This window comes from Cololabis saira, chromosome 23 (assembly GCF_033807715.1).
Source record: "Cololabis saira isolate AMF1-May2022 chromosome 23, fColSai1.1, whole genome shotgun sequence".
NCBI lineage: Eukaryota > Metazoa > Chordata > Actinopteri > Beloniformes > Belonidae > Cololabis > Cololabis saira.
Window position 1 is genome coordinate 18,072,169 of NC_084609.1, and position 20,163 is coordinate 18,092,331.

Here is a 20,163-nt window from a genome sequence, read left to right on the forward strand (position 1 = left end):
TCACAAAAGCAACACATCCCCATGAAATATAAAAACCTATTAAAAAGTAAGGGAAAGACTAAAACCTTTAAAACTGGTTTAAAAAAAAAAGAGATACTGATCTAGTTGCGCGCACCTGACACCATTTTCACCACTTAACTTCAGCCCTCTTGATTTCCTGCCAAAAACCCCTGCCACCTTTTAAGGCAGACGCGCCTCCAAATGAAGCCTAATTCTGTTCAAAACCACCGTACATCCTCACCATGTGCTGAAAAAACTTAGCAGAAGTTGTGTACATCTTGTGTTTAAGATGATGAAACACCAAGGGCACTTTGCCATACGCAAAAACCCACAGAAGTGCACACATATCACCCAAACTGATAAATAAATGCATAAACCTCTCACATACACACAAAAAGCCACACATGCATCATCTCCAGCGGGAAGATGATGCATGTTTAACCGGTGTGCCTTCATAGAAGGCAGGATGCTCCAGGGTGGAATCTCAAAGTCAGACTTCCTGGTTTCAGGCAGCGTACAGGGTTCACTTCCCACAGACAAACAGCAAAAGTAGCAACAATCGCACCACACGGAGCAAACAGGCATTTCTGTCCATCCAGCTCGATGTCAGCGATGTCAGTGAACCTGAAAACTTTCAGAATCAAGATGCTGCAAACACATTTTGAGTCAGAACCAGAGTACTTGTGAGGTTTGATAGTCGGACATGTGGCAGCATGTGCAATGAAGCCATGACTTGGCCTCCAGCCTCCTCGTACTTCCCACCACATTTCTCCATCTCACACACACACTTGCACCCCTGAGTGACCCGATGGGAGCGTGGCCGCCAGAATGTGGTTATGTTAGTAAAAGGAGCTCCTACCATCAACAAATTACTCCCAGGCTTAAACTTCACATTGTTATTATTTTTAGAGAATGACGGACCATGCAGAGAAAAGAGGAAACATACTAAGACACAGAATTCAGCTGAAGACAAGAGGCAAAAGGGACACCCACATATCCCTGACAGAGCGCTCTGCCCCATTTCCAGGAAAGCCCTCTATCTTGGCAGCATCTGCAGATTCAAATTTGTGTTTTACCAAGAAAAGGAAAGAAATTATTCAGTAAACAAATCACGTGCAGCCTCATCCTAAAATTAGGACCTGTGGAAAATGTTTCCCATCAAACCAGCTGGCACAAAAGACATTAAGAATGAGCGAGAGCATGCTCATCTTAAGTGGGATGAGAAAATACAGTAAATCAGAAAAAAGGAGCAGTTTTTAAACAAATGTGCTGCTTAAACATTCAGGATTAGCTTATTAATTATTTATGCGTGAAAAAAGGTTTAATTTCAGGGGGTCTGATGTTCAGATTTCCAAAATGTCTTATTCAAAAGCAACGGGTGAAGGTGAAACATCTTCAATTATATTGAAATCAACAAAATCTCTTTTAGCTATGTATAAGTGAATGTTTAAAAGAGTTACATTTACTTGGGAACATCATTTCATTCAGATGGCCAGAAACTAGAAGAGGTCCCAAATAATGATGCTACCTCCACCATGCCTACACATTAACAAAAATCCCTAAACAAAACAAACAACAAAAAAAAACTGATTGAAGGTTTTAAACTAATTGCTGCCACCGCAGTTATTCTGTCCTGTTTTTGTGGTCATCTCATGCCCCATTCCCACGGGATTAAAATGATCTGGGGACCTGCTGTGATTTGTAGTAATAACAGAAGACGTCTGTGATTTTAATCCCATCCGATTGCGCAACGTCTAGGATTTGTAAAGTAAAAAAATTCCACCACAAATTACCCGCCCTATTTCAGCAAACACGGAGGTCCTGAATTATATTTAATCCTATCTGAATGCACATGTCAGTGATTCGGTGATGTGCCGGCTGGAATCTTCGAGAGAGAAAAAAAAAAAAATCTTGTTGCCTTTTCTACCTCCTTCCCAGTGTAATTATGGCAATTGTGGAACATTGTGATATTATGTTACGTCGTCAGCATTTATCCACCACATAGTGTAATGATCTCATATTTTTAGATGATAAACATAGAAATTAATCAATGTTAAACTTTTTATCCTTCATCCAGCCCGAAGCCTCGCTGACTGTGCAAGACCATTAGGGCTTCATTTACCATTAAGTTTACTGTTACCATGGCAACATAACAACACACAGGCCGATACGCCATTTTCTGATTTTTGTGATGTGTCGTCACTGAAATCTAACTTTAGTGTCTGATCATACGCTTCTTAAATAAATGTTCACATTTAATGTTTAATAACATTCGTCACTTCCGGGATCAATGCCTATAAATTACAGTAAAACACAAACGTCGCCTAGTCAGCACGAATGCTTAACGCAGACGTGAGGGTGTAATTTCAGAATTACTACAGGTCCAGAGGTAATTTACGTGCGAATAGTACATTAGTAATAAATCCTCTTGTACAATTTATCTGAGCTAATACCCTGAATGTAAATCAGCGATTCTGAGTCGTGATTCGCATCAGCAGTTATTTCTTGGGAGCAGTATGCTTTTAAGTGGGGGTTTTTTTTTTTCTTACCCTCTCTTTTTATAACACAAAGTTATTAAGCAACTCAGTATCCCCCTTTGACATTAAAGCGTCAGTATCTGAGGTAACACTGAGGCAACCTTGTTAAAAAGTTGTCAAGAGCATGAATATTTGATTCAGTTGGGGAGAGTTCTGGTTTCAGTTGATCGATGGGAAGAAAATGAAGCACAAATCTGGTGCCTGCTCGTCATACTGCACATAAAAGTTTAAAAAAAATGGAACGAGAGCGAGTAAGCAAGCAAACAGTGACAGGAAGATAGGATGGAGGAAGAATGAGGCTGAAGAAATGAGGAAAATTTATAGAAAGAAAGAGGACATCTGTGTATATTTATGTGCAGCATATCAAATAAAGGCTGCTCGTTTGAAATAACGTGCCTGCATGTGCATAAAGGACTGTTTGTTCTCAAAGAAGAGAAGATGAAAACACTTCAGCTAGCCTCAGGTTTTGGCGTGTTCATCACTGAGTAGTGTTGCAGAGTATTGCAAAGCGTTGCAAAATGATCCTCAGGCAGCTGTCAACAGCCAAACAGAAGATAAATAGAGGTGGAGGCCGGCAGCATCTGCGGACTGGCGAGGAGCTAATGTGTCAGAAACTCGGGTGAAAACACTTCCTACTGCTCATGTTTGCTCAGCTTAATTAATATGTTTTTTATTCGTGTAGGTTATTGTTTTTTTTTTCCTTTCAAAAACAAAACACGAGGCCAGCTGCATTTATCGGCAGGCCACCGGACACCTCCCGCTCCCCCCTGCGTGAACCTGCAAATCCACCTCTGAGGAAGACGAGCTCGGCTCGGCTTGCTACGCAGCTACGCGCCTTTTGTGAGGGGTTCATGATCAGAGTTCAAGATGATGTGTGAACAAAACTAATAGATAAAAGACTGAATAACATCTCACACCGTGGGTTCAAACTGGGAGCGTGTCTTACCTGCGTATGCGGGGAGGTTTGGGAGGTGGCGTGTCCCATTTCTCCTCATCTGAAGGGTGGCTTGCTTTGTCAGAACTGCTTTCATCCTGAACACAAACAACAACTGAATTACACACAACCGCATGGGGTTAAATGGATCTCTCATTGCCTTAATGTTGCACCATACTTGGGTTTCATCTGTGCAGCATCAGCCTAATTACCAGCTGAGAGTCTCTACTTTTTTCTTAAAAAATATTGTTTTTGTGCAGTTGTTCATGAATGTCACGTAGCTTACTTTCAGGCGGTGAAAACTTTTCCTGCACTTAATTTCTCTGCCCGCTACATCTAGAAAATACTAATGAATAATAATGAAGCGCGTTTCTGATCTCAGCATATTTCATTTCCATAGTTGTAGGAAATGTTGTGCATCTTGCCCTAAATGATCTTCCCTCTACCCTACATGTCTGTGGAGCAGAGGTTTCTGGAGGTTGCCACAGAATTGCTTCAGGAAGGGATGGAAATTGTTTCTGAAAGACGCCCTCCTCCTCCTCCTCCTCCTGACTACTGCTCCCTCTCTCCTCCTCGGCCCTCCTTTCCTCTCTTCCACTGTGACTCATTCATCCGACGCTCCTGACTCTGATAACGAGACGATGACGGGACATCTTTAGGCATAATGAACTCAGCGCAGAGAGGGCAAATCAGGTCAGAGCCACAGTCTGAAAAGACACCATGTTTCACTCCTTTGGTGTACATGATTCAAAAATCAAAGGATGGGAAAACTGCATGCCGGCTGGTGGGAAAGTGGGAAAGTGTCCTCTGAACACAGAGCGAAGGGTGTGGGATGTTTGCATGCGTGGGCCTATTGTTTGTGCTGTTGTTTGAGCGCCTATGTGGATGTTTTAGTTGCTTAAAACTCATGAGTCAATGTGTGTGTGTGTGTGTGTGTGTGTGTGTGTGTGTGTGTGTGTATACTGAGTCAGTACAACTCACTGATAGCATGAGCATCTTAGCAAGTTTCCCCAGATAAAAACAGGGTTATAATCAGCCGAAATTTGATGCCGTGCCCTTTAAAAAGATGATTAATGGCACGATTTCTGTCCATATTTTACGAACACTGGCATAAAGCAATGACAGTGTTGACACACGAGTGTTTTCTAGCACGGAGAATAGTTCATGGCTGCATCTTGTGAGAACTCTCCTTTCCCTTCTCAGATTTAAGGTCCATTATGTGACATGGGTGATGTCATCGGAGCTTCCTCGGCAGGAAGTCGGATGAATTCCTGCGCGGCACCCTCTCATCTCTGTATCCTCTGTCTTAACACGTACGGATCTTCAACACTCTTGTCAATCAGTCTTTTGTCCTGTATGTGTATTCACATAACAGTTCTGTGGGGAACTGGCGTTCAGACCGTTGTTTTTCAACGTTGTAACATTTAAAAAGAGTGTACTTTTATTTTATTTGAGGATCTACTGTTTCATGCTCAGCTACCGTCCTTAAAATCTCTACTCTCAAACTCAAACTTTCTAGTCTCGGGTCCACCGCTGCTTGTACAAAGGTCCCGTTTAGATATTGGAGAGATGACTTAACTAACACGGCCATCAAATGATTAATCTCCCTGACGCAGACTTATGTTGCATATTTGCTTTAGAGCTGCACATTTATGATGCGATGCGTACTTGTTAAACTGGTTTGAGCTGCTCTTCTTATTTTAGCAACACTTCTGCTCAACAGATTAACCACTAAAGGTCTGGAGGGGACGCCGCGCAGTCAAACAAGTGAACCCACAAGGAGGCAGTAATGTCATGATCATATCTTGCACTCTGTTGGCTTTCAGCTGGAGTGCACGACATTTGTAGAGATAATGGCTTGTTTTAGGTCCTGAGGCAGAGTTTTAGGTTGAAGCAGAGCGTATTTGCCTGCTTTTGAGTGTGTAGGGGGAAAAGAGCAATATCTGAGCATCAGAGCAAGAGGACACACTTGGTAAATGAAGGATGTGTACGACTGGAGGAGGACCGTTCTCATTTTGCTTTAAATATTTTTTTTAAGTGAATAAGGAAAAAGGTTTTCAGTTTGAAAGTTTAACATTGGATTTATTTTAGGAGCAACAACTATTATTATTATTATCTTTTTTTTTTATTCCAAAAAAGCAGCAGGCAAAAGCTGCTTTTGTAATGAAACATCTTCATCATTGTTGTTTGTACCAACTGAAAATCAAAGCTGATTTTCACATTAGCTTACAGCAGGAGTCCTTAACCGCCGGGGCACGGACCAGTAAAACAACTCTGCACTCAAATAACCAAATATATCAACAAATCCTTTTTGGAGCTGCAGCTTTTCTCACTGGAACTGAGGCTATGGGGATTGGGAAGCTGTTATTAGAATGTTATTATTCCTGGATGCCGCCTGCGGAGGTGTTTGGGGCATGTCCAACCAGGAGGAGGCAGAGGCAGACCCCGGATGGGCGGGATAATATCTCCCAGCTGGTCTGTATTTCCCCGGAGGAGCTGGAAGAGGTAGCCGGGGAGAGGGAGCTCTGCGGCTTCTCTGCTTAGGCTGCGGCTCCCTCAACTTAAACCCGGATAAGTGGAAGTTAGTGGACGTATGGATGGACGGTAGTTGTGATTGGTAATGAAACTGCATCTCCAGGCTCAAACCACCCGCTTCCCTAAAACGCGCTACAGGCGTCGCCAACCTGCAGTTATCGATGGTAGAGTGTAGTTGCTCAACACTCCACTGATTCAGTGATGCTGAGATGCTTGTCTTATTAATTCATGCAATAACTCAGGAATATAGGGGCAAAGATAGCAAACCAAAATAAAATGATAAACATATACCTCATGTTTCAACTGAAGAATTTCAATCTGTTTCAAAAACTGAAATAAATATAAAATATTGAATACAACTGTTTTTTCAGAAGATGTTCAGTCACAATTCTTCATCAAGCTGAAGTTAATGCTCATTTTGTCTTGTGTTATAGTAGTTCTACAAGTAAACTTTTACCTAAGTTGGCCTTCTGGTGCAATGCCAGGAGGATTAAGCACACTTTTTTGCGCACCACTTGTGTTTGTATGACTGTTTCGGGGCAATGGCAGAGAAAGTATGAAGCAAATTAGAATGAGGTCAGCTGTGACTGACAGAGCAAAGGTTTGTGGGGTTTTTTTCAAATTTCTTTTTAAGCTCCTTCAATAAACTCCGACTGAGCGGTCCTCCGAGACTACCTTGTGGAGGAGAGATCTCCTTCCTTTAGGCATCATCACTGAAACTCTTCTTCATTTTCTGAAGGCTGACTTCTCCTTCCCTCTATCCCCCTGTGACTAATTATTTGTTTTTTTCCCTCCCTCACCAAGCGCGTTACTCAGCGACTTCCTGTCTTTCTTTAACACCAGACAGAATGAACAATGCGAGTGTGTCATACCATGCCATCTTGTATCTGCGTGTTGGTGGGACTCTCCAGTAGATACAGTTGTTTCTCAAAGAGCTGAGCGATTGCTTTATGAACTAACTCGTACTGCTCCTAGAGAGAGAAAAATAAAGACACAGTGAGGCAGGGGAGGGAGAAGAAAAACCAAACAGAAGGGTTCACTGGAGGAGAGGTCAACTAGCAGAGGAGGAGATGGAGAATAAGCAACATCAGCACACGTAGAAGACAAATAGAGGATTCATGAAACGGCGTGGGTCTAATTTAAGATTGTTACTATCCCCACTGCTGAGACAAGTTGAGTAAAATAAAGCAACTATGTCAAAATCTTAAAATCGCAAAGAGTTAATAACTAATCCTTTTTCCAGATACTCGTTTACAAAACACAATCAAAATGTTTTGAACTTATTTCTGCAGACATGACATGATTTTCATAAGAACAATCCAATTTTTTAAACCACCAGAGACCCGCCAGACAAAATCAATGTATTTGACATCTCATGCTGCACGATATTGATCTCATACGGTCAGTTTTGTGAGCAGCCATCACACATGGTTGCAACCAGTCATTGATTTAAACATTTTTAAAGTGCTGCATTATAATCAAGTACTAAACATTTAGCAGATCTATGTAAATAGGGAAAAAAACTGTGTGTAAAGGCAAAGATTATTTAAATGTATAAGAACGAACCTTTGTTTGAACAGCAGAGTGCCGCTGCGTCCTCATCTCTTGGATCAACCGGAAAACGTTAAAATCCTCGGGAATTTTCTTTAAAAAAGGGTGCAGCAAAATATAAAAGTTAGCAGGGATCAATTTCTGGTTCAAGTTAAATAAACAGCTGAGGGAGAGTTCAAAACAGGGACTTGCACTTTAAAACATAAGCGAGTGTATAAAGGGTGTGTGCAGGCATGCGAGTGTTGCATACCCCGGCTTTGAGGAGGTTCCATGTGTGGTCAATAGCACAGATAGCACCCGTCCTCCCACAGCCTGCACTGCAGTCACAGCGATACGGATTTGATTAAAAGAAACACAAGCGTGTGTATACATGTCACACACACTCCCTTGAGCTTTGACCAGAACATTTCAAGACGAATCACTAAATACCAATAATAGATTTCTATTATTGCTAGGAATTGAGCTTTAAAAGAGGGGGAAAAAAGGGGATTTTTTATTTTTATTTTTTTAATGTAGCAACAGCTCATCCAGACAGGATGGAGACGGGAACTTCAGAGTAGCTGATCACGCCTGACAGATAAAATCATAAAATGTGATCTCACGCTGCCACAGAGCTCTCAGCGACTCTAAAGAGCACAGTTTCTCCACATCAACCCACACAAAGCATCTTCACAGATGCACAGCCCCAGCTTTGAGTCCTGCTGTGTAACAGCGGTACCCGGAAATGTCCTCAGGCTGTTCATTACAGCTTATTGCACACACATGGGGAACAGTGTGTGCATGTATTTGGGGACTATATGCATTCATATGTGCAGCACAGAACGGTAATCTGCAGCCTCCTATACCGCCATGATGTAAACAAACCATTTACAGCACTGTCATTCTTGAGCTTGCTAACATCATGAATCGTTTAATTCAATAAAAGTCTGAATCATTCATTTCCATTCACTGCATTTCTCTGATAATGGAGGAGTTTCAGCACAGTTTCATATCACCTACCTGCAGTGGACGCATATAGGGACGTCATCATTGTCTTGGTATTCTCTCATTAGTCCAATCATGTCCAGGATGGAGTCGAATGATGAGGGGACGTCATGATCGGGCCAGTTTATGTAATGAAACTGGGTTAGCCTCCGAGTTTCCTGCAGGGAAACAAAAATGTTAAAGAACTGATAAACTGAATCATCTAACCAGATGATTTAAGTCAAAGAGTAAAACTACAAGTGAACATGCAACCTTTAAAAATGTCATACTATTGATCACTGCATATCAGTTGTATGCCTGAGCTCTCTTGATTGTAGAACAAATATTTATTAATTATGCTTATTTTACACTGCTGGTGGAAAACAAAGTATCAATGCATCAAAAAACAACTTACATTTTCATACTGCACTGTCAATATCTTGATATTGTAATCTGTTCTGGTCTGCTCCGACTCCTAGAAAACAAAAATGAGGGAAATAGTCTCAGAAACATGAAGCCAAACAGCCATTAGTCAAACATTTTTATTAATATTTATTTCAAACTTACATAGGAAATTTTGAAGGCGCCAAAACTCATGGTTTCCTCCTCAGGCAGCGGGAAATAGCGCTCACATTTTTTCTAACCAGAGAAGAACAGAAGTTAGTTTTGGCTGAAAAGAAAACACCAGACAGATGCCGCAACTTCCTGCGCACAAACACACTTTTTAGTGTGAAGTTCACAATTAATGTGACATGTGGAACGCAGGTGATGACAAATGAGAGGGTGGAGGGGGAAGGGAGGGGGGAAAAACTTTTATATGGGTAAAGAGGTACTCTCACTATCAGTCACGCTTTATTCTCATTCATGTGAACTTAAGAACCAACAAGTGCGGAACAATGAAAAGTGGCTTTGCAAGCGACTAACATCTTAGCTAAAAAGCCAAATGCATGCAAGTGCAAAGAAGAGAGGCAGGGAAAAGTGAAAATATGCCAGAAATGCTTTCATCAAGGATAAATAGTCCTCAACATCAACTCTGAGCTATGAATCCTTGAAAAAAGAAAATCATTTCAGATATTTTAATGGGTTGTAGAGGCAGTCTTGCAGCCTTGGTGAAGATAATAAAACAGATAACTGCATACACTGACACTGCTAACAGTCTTACCCTTCCCATCTCGAATTCTCGACAAGCCATCACAATAACCTGCAGACACACAAACAAGAAGAAGTATAATTAATTAGTATGCCTGAAACTTCATTCCTTAAAATGCATGAGTTTGATTTGAATTTGTCTAAAACATGCAAAAGCATAAAAACAAACGGTGTATGTAATAATATAAAAAAATAGCACATTGCGATGAAGTGTAAGTTCGAGAAGGAGCTGAAGGAAGCAAAGCTTATCAAGTTCAACCCCCAAAGTTTGTTTACAGCCCCATATGTTGAGGTTGTTCTTGATCTGACAGGAGTGGCAGTAGTCTAAAGCTTTTCAGTGCACCGGTTGAACTTGGTGATAAAACGTGCTCGTAACCGTCGGCTTCACATCTGAACATCAGGTTCCAGCAGAATCACACCCATCTGCTTCTTCATTACAGACTTAATATTCAAGTCTATTATTCAAAACAGCTAAAAATAGTAGTAAAGTAATAATAGTAGTAGTAGCACAAATGTTAGTGACGTACCATGGACCAAAAGGTTTTTACTGCAAAACCAACAACAGTCATTCACTGGCATTTCTACTCCACTGCACAGCATTTTAAAAGTCTTCTGTCAACACCAGTCTGGTTGTCGCTCTGTCTACGTCGCATGCTTTGTTTCTCCCGCTGGTTGAATGTCTATCCAATGGTATCCAGGGGAAATTTATTCTGCATCAGTTAGTCCTATATTCTGGAGATAAAAGTTGAATCCACAGGAACCAGACTAAACCAGACTATTATTACTAAATTTGAAAAATATACTTTCATCTATGGCTGGTTGATACCATGATTTTGATCCCTTCATTTGCACTGATGGTTTATAGCGATGATTAATTACAGTTACTAGACTGTCACCGCTTCCATGATATATGCCTGACCCAGAGAGCAAATCCACAACACAGCAGCATGCGCTGCTGAAAATGAAGCTTTTTACCACAAAAAGGTCCAAAAAAACAGCAGTTTCTTCAGTCACCTGAATTGGTTCAAGTCTGCAGCGTTTCACATCATATGTGGCTGTTCTGGTACAAAGTTTGCTCCAAATTCTTCCTATCGTACGTGACAACTAACGCTAGCAGCTTAATTGTGCAGTGGAGAGGGAGAAGTGCGCAGAACTGCGAGCTGCAGCGCTGGCAGGCGACACTGGTTGCATCATCACTTCCCATAGTATCCCTTATGAGGAGAAGAAGGACCTTACAGATGTGCTGGTGCTTCATCAAAAATATACTGCACATTTACAGTCGAAAAGCTTGCTTTCACCCAACTGGTGAATAGAAACAACCCCACCCCCACCCAACATCTTGTCTAACACTATTTTCTTTCAAATACAGTATTAAAATTAACATTTAACTTTATTGCAATGTTGAAAGTCATATTTTGATTTCTTTTTTTCTTCAACTATTATTTTTTAATGCACAAATTAAGATCCCAAACTGGATACAGCTGCTAATAATTGAAAAAAAAAGCCACTTCACCCACCCCTACCTTGACCAGCATTTTAAACAAAGGGACTTTGCAGTATCGACAACAACCATGCATCATATTATATCATATGCATCATATTCCTTTATTTTAAAGTGTACTCTATGCTTTTGGTGTTTTTGTGAACATTTAATGTAAAAAAAAAAAAAAAAAAAAAGTATGATCACCTTTAAAATTCTATTACTGGAGAGCCTTTATTGATTTTATTATTAATTTAAATTTTCATTGGTTTACTGGCATGCTATCCTACTATGCTCTATTATGCGAATTATATGGGTCATTGTATTATTGTAGCTTTTGTTTTCACTTAACTGCATCAAACGTCTTGTAACAAATCTTTATAATTATTATTATAATTATACGTTTCAGAAGTTCCACAGTCAGTAAGGGTCCCTGCAATACTGTATTAATAGAGCTTAACGTGCCTGTTTAGCCTGTCTGCTCATTTTTCCTCAAATGTCCACTGGCATGGAAATGACAAAAATCCCATCTGCCAACAAGGCACATTTTTATTCAGTTTAATTCTTCCTCAGTTTAATTCTTCATGAACTTTAATTCATGTGTGCTCCCTAAGACGCTTTATAGAAGCACTCCCTTTATCAATTAGCCTCTCCTGCTTTTGTGCCTCCACCCGGTGACTCGTACTCACAGCTACGTTGTACTCCCAGATCATCCTCCAGAAATCGATGACAGTATTAGGCAGCGGACCCTGAGTTGCTATGTAGGCCTCCGGGCCATCCATACCCTGAGTAGAAAGTTGGACGAAGACAGCAGTTATTATTTGAAGCAAAACAAAAAGTAATCCAAAACCACAAAAGCTTACAACAAAGGAAATGTACATGGTTTTTACCTTGATGAAGTTTGCATTGATGTAATCTGTGTCCTGATTGGTTGTTTTTAATTTCAATTTCACTCTACTGTGGTCAACTGGGGAGGGAAAAAAGAACACATTTCAATACATTAATTTACAGTATTCACATAATTTTTCCCCAAAAGTATATTTACAGAAAGAAAAAAAAACAGATGCTTAATGTCTGGTTTAGATTACACGAAAGGGCAAACAGGGACGCGGTCTGAAACTAAAAAGATGTGCGATGTAGAGTTTAATGGAAAAACAACATTATCCTCATTCCACACACAAATGTAGCATTTGTGTGTGTGTGTGTTTATACACATCTGTTCTGGATGAACCAGATCTTCCTCTCACTTGTCATCAGCCCATTCACTAAAAGCCTTAATGAATAAATGGATGGATGGAAGGGAGAAAAAAAAAGAGGATAAAGGTATAAAAAAAAGAAAGAAGAAAAAGTAGGACAGATGCAGGTCACATAAGCTTCCCCCCCGAGGTCGTTCACTGAGAACCGACTGCATTTGACACAGAGCCCATTACATGGTCTGTTCCAACATACTGTTTTTTTCTATGGAGACGCATGTCAGGATTTATATAAACATTCACTTCTGAGCAATCTGCAGTCTTTCCAATATCCTCTCTTTTACCATTCCCCCCCCCTATTTTTTCATTATTTTACAAGGCTTTCTTTAGAAATCAGATATTCATGCCTGTAAAAATCAGCCGGGAGACAAATAGCTCACTACGGGACTGGAGACGGAGACAGCTTGACAGTGAGATGCCTGAGAGTGTCAACCTTGACATGACAGCATTGAACCTACGCAATAAAATTTTAAATTTGATGTGATCAAGCACCAATGAAAACACTCAAAATCCGTAGAAATATGTACGACTGACAGATGTGATGTTAAGTTAATGCAGCTGGAGCTCTCTATCTGGTTTCACTGGTGTGTGTGGGCTGATGTCTGCAGCGCCGCAGCCCCGGTGCTCAGCAACGAGAAACATTGCACAGATTAACTGACTTAATTCACTTGATTTAGTTTTAAATCGTAGAGGCTACCTCAGTGAAAATGCAAAATAAATGGGAATAAAAAATGTTTTAGCTCATTGAAAAAAGAAAAGAAAAGACTAAAGTAATTTAAGTTGTGTTTGCTGAAATGTACTTTTAATTTGGATGTGGACTTGTTTGATCACACAATGACCTTTAAAGCTAGACAGGTAAATTCATTAAATTTAAAGCTGTTGAAAATGCAAGACACTTTTTGATTGCGATTACACTGTGAAGCAAAGCTTTGCACAGACTTTTATTATGGGATTGTGAGTAATGTGCATCATTTAACAGTAAACTTCTGCAAGCAAAAAAAATAAAATAAGATACCGTATTTTCTGGACTATAAGCCGCACCCGCTCTATTTTTAAAAAAATTATTAAAAAAAGATATACAAGCGACACCTGTATATAAGCTGCATCCGCTCTATTTAAAAAAAGATATGCAAGCCGCAGATATTTATGATGTTAAATTAGATATTTACTACATGTACAGAAGAATTTTGAACTGTAAATGATGTACATGTTTGTACCTAAATAGATCCTTTCCTAACAGTGTCTTTTAACACGGCAGCAACTTTGCTGATTAAAAGGGGACAGAACCAAGAGGAAATAACTGGTATTTATTTATCTATTTATCTGTTTGAAATCTGCTTCTACCTACTTCTATCTGCTAAAGAAGAAGTAGCGTATTCTTCTTTGCATTTATTTTGTCTTAGTTTTGATTCTAATTCCGGTTAGAGCGCCCTGAGCGGTGGAAGAAAAATCAACAGAATAGCTGCACCTTTGTATAAGCCGCATGGTTGAAAACCTATGAAAAAAGTAGCGGCTTATAGTCCAGAAAATACGGTACTCGTACAGCATTATTAGTCAATATTTTTTAGCGAATACACACCCCTATACTCCCTCAACCAGGTGCTTATTGGGAGTTTCCAAATATTAACAATACTAATACACAACATTCAGCATTTATCTGTACAGTTTCAAAAAGATGAACGCTAATCCTGCTTTTTCATTCAAATGACATCAACATTAAGATGTAGTCGCTAATAGCAGCACTGCCTCTCAGCCACAGACATCTGGCATACACAGAAGGTGGTGAGTTATCAGAAAACAACTTGATAGTATCTGTCCCCGGTATAAATGTGTAATGAAAGGCAGATCAAGCATCAGTGTTGTAGTGGACATTGCAATAAGCATGTCATTGTCGACCTGAGAAGGAACATTGCTACAATTCAGCATGTACAGTACGTGGGATGAGATGAAAGCGTCTAAATTTAATCTCCCGGCTGGCATTGTAATTGAAACATAATAAATATTACCAGAAAAACCCTGTGCAGTTACTGAAATATGAAATAGTAATCTAACATGATTAATAATGCATGTAAGAGCATGCATTATTTTTAGATATTCTCAGGCACGGACAAGTAATCTTCCTGAGCCACAGCTCCCATCTGACAGCTCTGACAGCGACATGTGATCATAGGACGGGCTCCCGAGTTGCAGCCATGCAGGCGAGGTAAAGAAGAGATCCAACACCTGGGTACCGTTTATGGTTGGAAATTATCTCATATAAATATGTGCATGTTTGAGAAATGATATGAAATGATGGTAGTGGTATAAACATCAAGAGTTTCCCATCACTGCTCATTCAGTCCCCCCTATTTTATTTGTTAGTAAATTCAGGCTAGGTGAGTATACCATACAAGTAACAAATGAAAGTAAGTCCTGTGGGCGAAGCTCCTCCACCTGCGTGCTGTGATTGCATTTGTGGGTGATTCTGCACTTACATGGCAGTATATCCTTATATCTGTTCTTCTTGACGTTCTCCTCCCTCTCCCCTACGTTGGTGGGGTAGATCTTCTCCGTCCGGTACTTGGTTGATAAGCGCCGTAACCGCTAGAACGAAAACAAACAGACACAAATGAAGGTTAGTGAGTGACACAATTCCCTCGTATCTTGCTTTGACACAGGAAACAGATGAACGATAAAAGAAGAGGGAGAATTTGTGATTTTTAAAGGTTAATACAAGATTTATGTGACAAGCAGGTGAGTGCACTTGCACAGCTGAGATTTAAATATGCGTTTCATTTAAACACCTTAACATTAATATGACAGGGTCTCAGCTTTTTCTAGGTAATATTGTACTACATACAATATTTATAAATGCACACACACACACGCACATGCGCACACGCACACGTATGTATAAAAAATAAAACACGCATGCAGAATCTGTTCTCAGCATTGCTGTCAATACCACAGTATCAGCCACACACATTTTTCTATTCATGTGACATTACTGAAAGTCTAGAGCATCTAATCGTGGCTGACATTGATAAAAACGTGTCCAGTTAATGAACAATTGCGCCGCCTCTCATCTGACAGCAGACCAAAGCTTAGCGAGCAATCACACACCGAGCCAGAATAGAAAACATTCAGAGACAGTAAACTTGAGACTTTTCAGCGATGCGTGTCATGAAGACATTTGAAGAAACAGAACACCCCTATTTTTAATCAGACCGGCTGTCTAGACTCGACATTTTCTGCTGCTTAAACACACAACTACAGCATTTATCTGTTGGCTTTTATTAACAAAAATGTCTCTGTTGGAGCTGTGAAAGCTCTGATCGACTTACTTTTGAAGATCAACATAAACACCGGTTCAAATATTTGCTTCATTTTACCATTGAAGTTTCAAAACTCCTTTGTGTCAAAGATTTACACTATCAACAGTTTTCTGCAACCGTCTTTTCTTGACTTATATGCAGCAACTGTGCACTAGTTTGTTGAAACATCTATATAGCTGTCAACGTATTAAATATTGAAACCAAAAGCTGCATGCTTGATTCTTTTCTTTCTCTTCTTTTAAGCACTTGAACACCTGGTAAATATAATCTTTACCTTCAGCCTCTTGACGGGTCAATTATACACAGAACTGGAGGTGTCAAGTAATTATAAACATGAGAGGATGGAATTACACCACGACAGGCAACGGTGGATAATAGTTTCCCCCTAAAGGGCTGGAGGTTAAATCCTTCTTACAACACTCTCTAAGATCTACTCGTCTGGTGTCTTGCACGGTAACTCTCGTTCTCCTGCGTCATTATTTTCTTGAGTGGTTCAGTCGCCTCTGCTGTGATGTCCACGGTATCTCCGTGAGCTGGTTTCATGGTTGTCTGGCACAGGGCCAAAAAACGATACGCAGTTGCCGCAAAAGACAGCACAGACAGAGTTCCTTTGGTTGGTTGTTGCTGCAACAGCAAGAAAACACTTCTCAAAAATAAGCAACTATTCCTTAAAATGAAACCTAAAAGGATATTTCAACATGAAAAAGTTACACTTTCCCACTGCACTGAAAAACCAAATGCGAGCACCAAGTGATGAGGCATTTTTTCTGGTAGAAGATTCAATTATCATCTTAAAAGCTCTTTTTTATTGGACATAGAATAGAAAAAACTACCGTAAATCTGTGTTTCCTTTTTCCCACTATAGTCACATTAACCACCTCTGGCTAGAGTTTAGGGTCTTGTAGGATAAGTTAACAACAAATAAAGCCAGCTAATGTTAAACTTGCTTCATACGACGTCGCTCTACTCGTGTGCTGCTCAACCTTCATCTCCTTCTGGAAACAACAGTAAGCTAGATTTTGTCAAACATTTTCTGAACCGTGTAACTTCCACGTTCACAGCGGTCATCAGTCAAACTTTTAACAAACTTCAGCTGCAAAACTCTCGCCCTCCTCACGGTGTCCGTCTCAAGGGCCCTTTTATTATTCATTATACTTTGTCTTTCTGACACATCGAGGACATTAGGTAACTGCACTTTTTTTTCCCTCTTTCACCTCCTCCCCTTTCTTACACTCCGAGTCTGAGAAAGTCAGCGTGGGTGTTCAGGCTTCTGCAGCTCTGTGACAAAAACGGCCCCTCCTCTCGTCTCTGGCCCCGTCTGCAGGCTTTCCTCCCGTTAACGTAACACGGACATGCGCTGCACATCTCTATTTCCTCAGTTTCTCTTACAAAAAAAAATCTTAAAGAAAAAAAAAAACGTCTTCCTGTTCTTGTTTCAATTTTCTAACAAATTTCGCACTATTGTGGACGGATACAACTCAACAGAGGCCAGCAGATATACAGTAGATGTAACTGTATATGAACATAAAACTAAAATAGAGTTTCTTATTCTGATCTCATGTAAAAAGTACTTACACGCACAAACTCCTAAGCAAACTCTTTTTTTGTCTCTTTTTTTGTCGACAGAGAACTTGGAGTGCTATTTCACTAAATGTTTTCATTCTGGATATATTCGAGCTTTCAGATAATACTGCGCCGACCCCTTCACTCACGGCACACTGCTGACGTGCAGAAACAATTTACACTGGCAGCACTGGGGTACCTGAAAACATGATGATCTCTGCAAACCACAACAAGAGAGTATCAGTTACTCAGAAGAAGCCAGGGACAAGGGAGGTACGCGCAGAGACCGTGGGCGGCAACGCAGCTGTGTGTGTTTGTGTATGTGTGTGTTTTCATTTATATCAATGTGTGTGGTAATAGCATTAGAGCTCCTTTGGCCTCATGTGAATTACATTTGCAACAGAGGTCTGCTTCCGTGCTGGGCCAAAGCCCGGGAAGAAACACACACACACCCACACACACAGACACAGAAACACTTATAGACAAAAACAGCAGGAAAGTCAGGGTCTAATAATGTTAAGCTGTTTCTCTTTGTATTACATTTCACTTCGTTTACAGCAAACTGGGGGAAGCAAGTCAATTTCCACATTAAACCCCGTGAAATGTTACACTTTGCAGTTCGTTGCGGCCTCTCATGATGAGGTTTAATCAGACAAGACGGACAATAACATTTAGAAGCTAAGAAAGGTTTTTTTTCCAAGGTTAGAGCTGGAATATTAATGTAGTAAATATAAAGGTTCTGAGCCAAAGAATAAACAACAATCTGAGCTCCTTCCTCAAGGACACAGCAGCAAATATAATTTTAAATGCAGGCGTCTCGCCAGGGACATTGTAAAAGAGAGATAAACCAGATAAAGAACCCTGAATAAAATTATACAACAAAGATGGCGCCTGTTAGAAATGTTCCGCCTCAGCAAGAGAATGGAAATTCATATTTTTATGTATATCAAACTGGCTTTTACTGCAAAACCTTGCGTCGTATCTTTTAAATCATATTTTGTATCAAAGCCACTTAACGTTTTTGGCAGTTTTATGTCCCAGTGTGTATTAGGAGGGAGGGTCTCTCGCCATTTATTTCAATAGACTCATGGTATTGTCAACCTAAACTTGCGACCCTGGGGCTTTGGCGGGATGGCCGCGGAGCGCTGCGATTTACATAAAAGCAATTTGATCAAGCAGATGAACTAACAAACCTTGAAATGACAACGGCTAGTTTTAGTTCTGAAAAGTAAAAACAATGAGAAAAGTAGATACTACTTTTCAGTCTCGTTTTAGTGTCATCACAGATGTTTAAAGTCATATATTACAGAGAAATAAGTGTGTATATGTGGCTTTTTAAAGCGCAGCTACACCTGCCCTTGACGCCTCTTCTGTTGTGAGCTAATAACAGAGAAAAGACAATCAAATTATTGTTCCCACGAACAATGGTGCTGACTACAACAGGAAACTATTCAACTATGTCACAGGCTGTGGGAGACTGAAATCTATGTCTTTTTCTTTCTTTGATAAAAAAAATAAAAAAATGTTCGGAATTCGGCAGAAGCCGGCCCAACAGAGAGCTCGCTCCCTGCAACTGTGCACATGGGCAAAAATGGATGAGTAACTATTTTGGTCAGCTTTGGAGCCTCCCCACGAGAGGTTTTGTTGGTCACCATGGGGCTTTAAAATTTATTTTAATGCAGTCCACCAAAAAAAGAAAAAGTGCATCTTCCTGATGCTGTATTTTTATCACTGCTGACTGGAGCTGGAACAGATAAAATACCCACAATCAGTCTTAAATAGCTTGACCTGGGAATAAATAATGCCTGTCGCTTTTCCCAGCAAAGAAAATGAAAAGAACTTAATATAAAAAAAAAAAGAATCAAGCAAGCGTTAGTCGATGTTCTGATTGTTTCATCCAGTGTCCGGAGGGAGGACCAATAACCCTAACTGTGTAGATTGTATGTATTGCCAACTGTACAAATAAAAAAATCATAAGAAATAATCAATTTGAGCTAACAGCTATCGAATAGAGCCGTTTAACTGTGAAGGGAACTTATCACTAACTGCACTTGCAATTTTCATGTCAACGGACATGAAAATAGTTGCTAAAACAGGAATCCAGACAGCGACAACAAGACACACTTGTAGCATTTGAGACTCAGCCCCCCTTTAAAGTCATTATTCAGCTCATGAAACACCAGGATGGGCTGAGAATTGGTATGTCCGTGTGCGTGAGAGGGAACAGAGGCTTTACGGGAGTCTGTCATCATCATAACAACACAGGGTGGAGACAAAGCTGTCCAGGCCGTCATCTTCCCGGGTCCAGTCGGGATGCATCACCATGGCACTCTCACTTCCCTCTACCCTCTGCTTTGGAGTTAAGGGACATATTATTCTACAGAAATACCAAACTGTTCAGGTAAAACAGACTTTGGGGGCCATCATTACCTCTACATTACACCACACACCATTGATCAGTCTTTGTAAATGATCGTCAGCAGAAACTTTGCAAATGACCGATTATCCTCATACGACCAGGACACCCTGTCCATTGCTGTAACATTTTAAGAGTTGCTTGGTAGCTAAAATGAACAGCAAGTTGGGGGGCTGCTGAAACCTTTTGTGGGTCCCGGGTCTCAAACTAAGCTGGAGTTTGCACCGTTTGGCCCAGAGAGAGGCCTGATAAAGCCCCACTCAAGTCCCAGAAGTGACGGCAGAGGGGCGATTAGCTCTCGTAAACATTTTTAAACCTCCTTTTGGCACTGTAAAGTGTGGATAGTAGCACTGCTTTAAATACATGTCTACAGATGAGTAAAAAAAGCTCCAAACAACTTCCATCCAAGCACAAAGCACACGAGGAAACAAGCATGTCAATAAATAACGTAAATAAATGTAAGTGAAG

At 40.4% G+C, this 20,163-nt stretch overlaps 1 protein-coding gene across 3 annotated transcripts in view; it reads right to left on the reverse strand.

Annotated features, from left to right (window-relative positions):
* Positions 1-20,163, reverse strand: part of ptpn12 (protein tyrosine phosphatase non-receptor type 12) — a 49,234-nt gene that overhangs the window by 11,565 nt on the left and 17,506 nt on the right. For all 3 annotated transcript variants that reach the window (XM_061714527.1, XM_061714525.1, XM_061714526.1), the window contains exons 2-12: positions 14,877-14,985; positions 12,040-12,116; positions 11,839-11,934; positions 9,683-9,721; positions 9,088-9,159; positions 8,936-8,995; positions 8,557-8,699; positions 7,808-7,874; positions 7,573-7,650; positions 6,879-6,977; positions 3,484-3,569 (exon numbers count right to left, since the gene is read on the reverse strand). In XM_061714527.1, the coding sequence (XP_061570511.1) occupies positions 3,484-3,569; positions 6,879-6,977; positions 7,573-7,650; positions 7,808-7,874; positions 8,557-8,699; positions 8,936-8,995; positions 9,088-9,159; positions 9,683-9,721; positions 11,839-11,934; positions 12,040-12,116; positions 14,877-14,985 (926 nt within the window). The remainder of the gene's footprint in view (positions 1-3,483; positions 3,570-6,878; positions 6,978-7,572; positions 7,651-7,807; positions 7,875-8,556; positions 8,700-8,935; positions 8,996-9,087; positions 9,160-9,682; positions 9,722-11,838; positions 11,935-12,039; positions 12,117-14,876; positions 14,986-20,163) is intronic.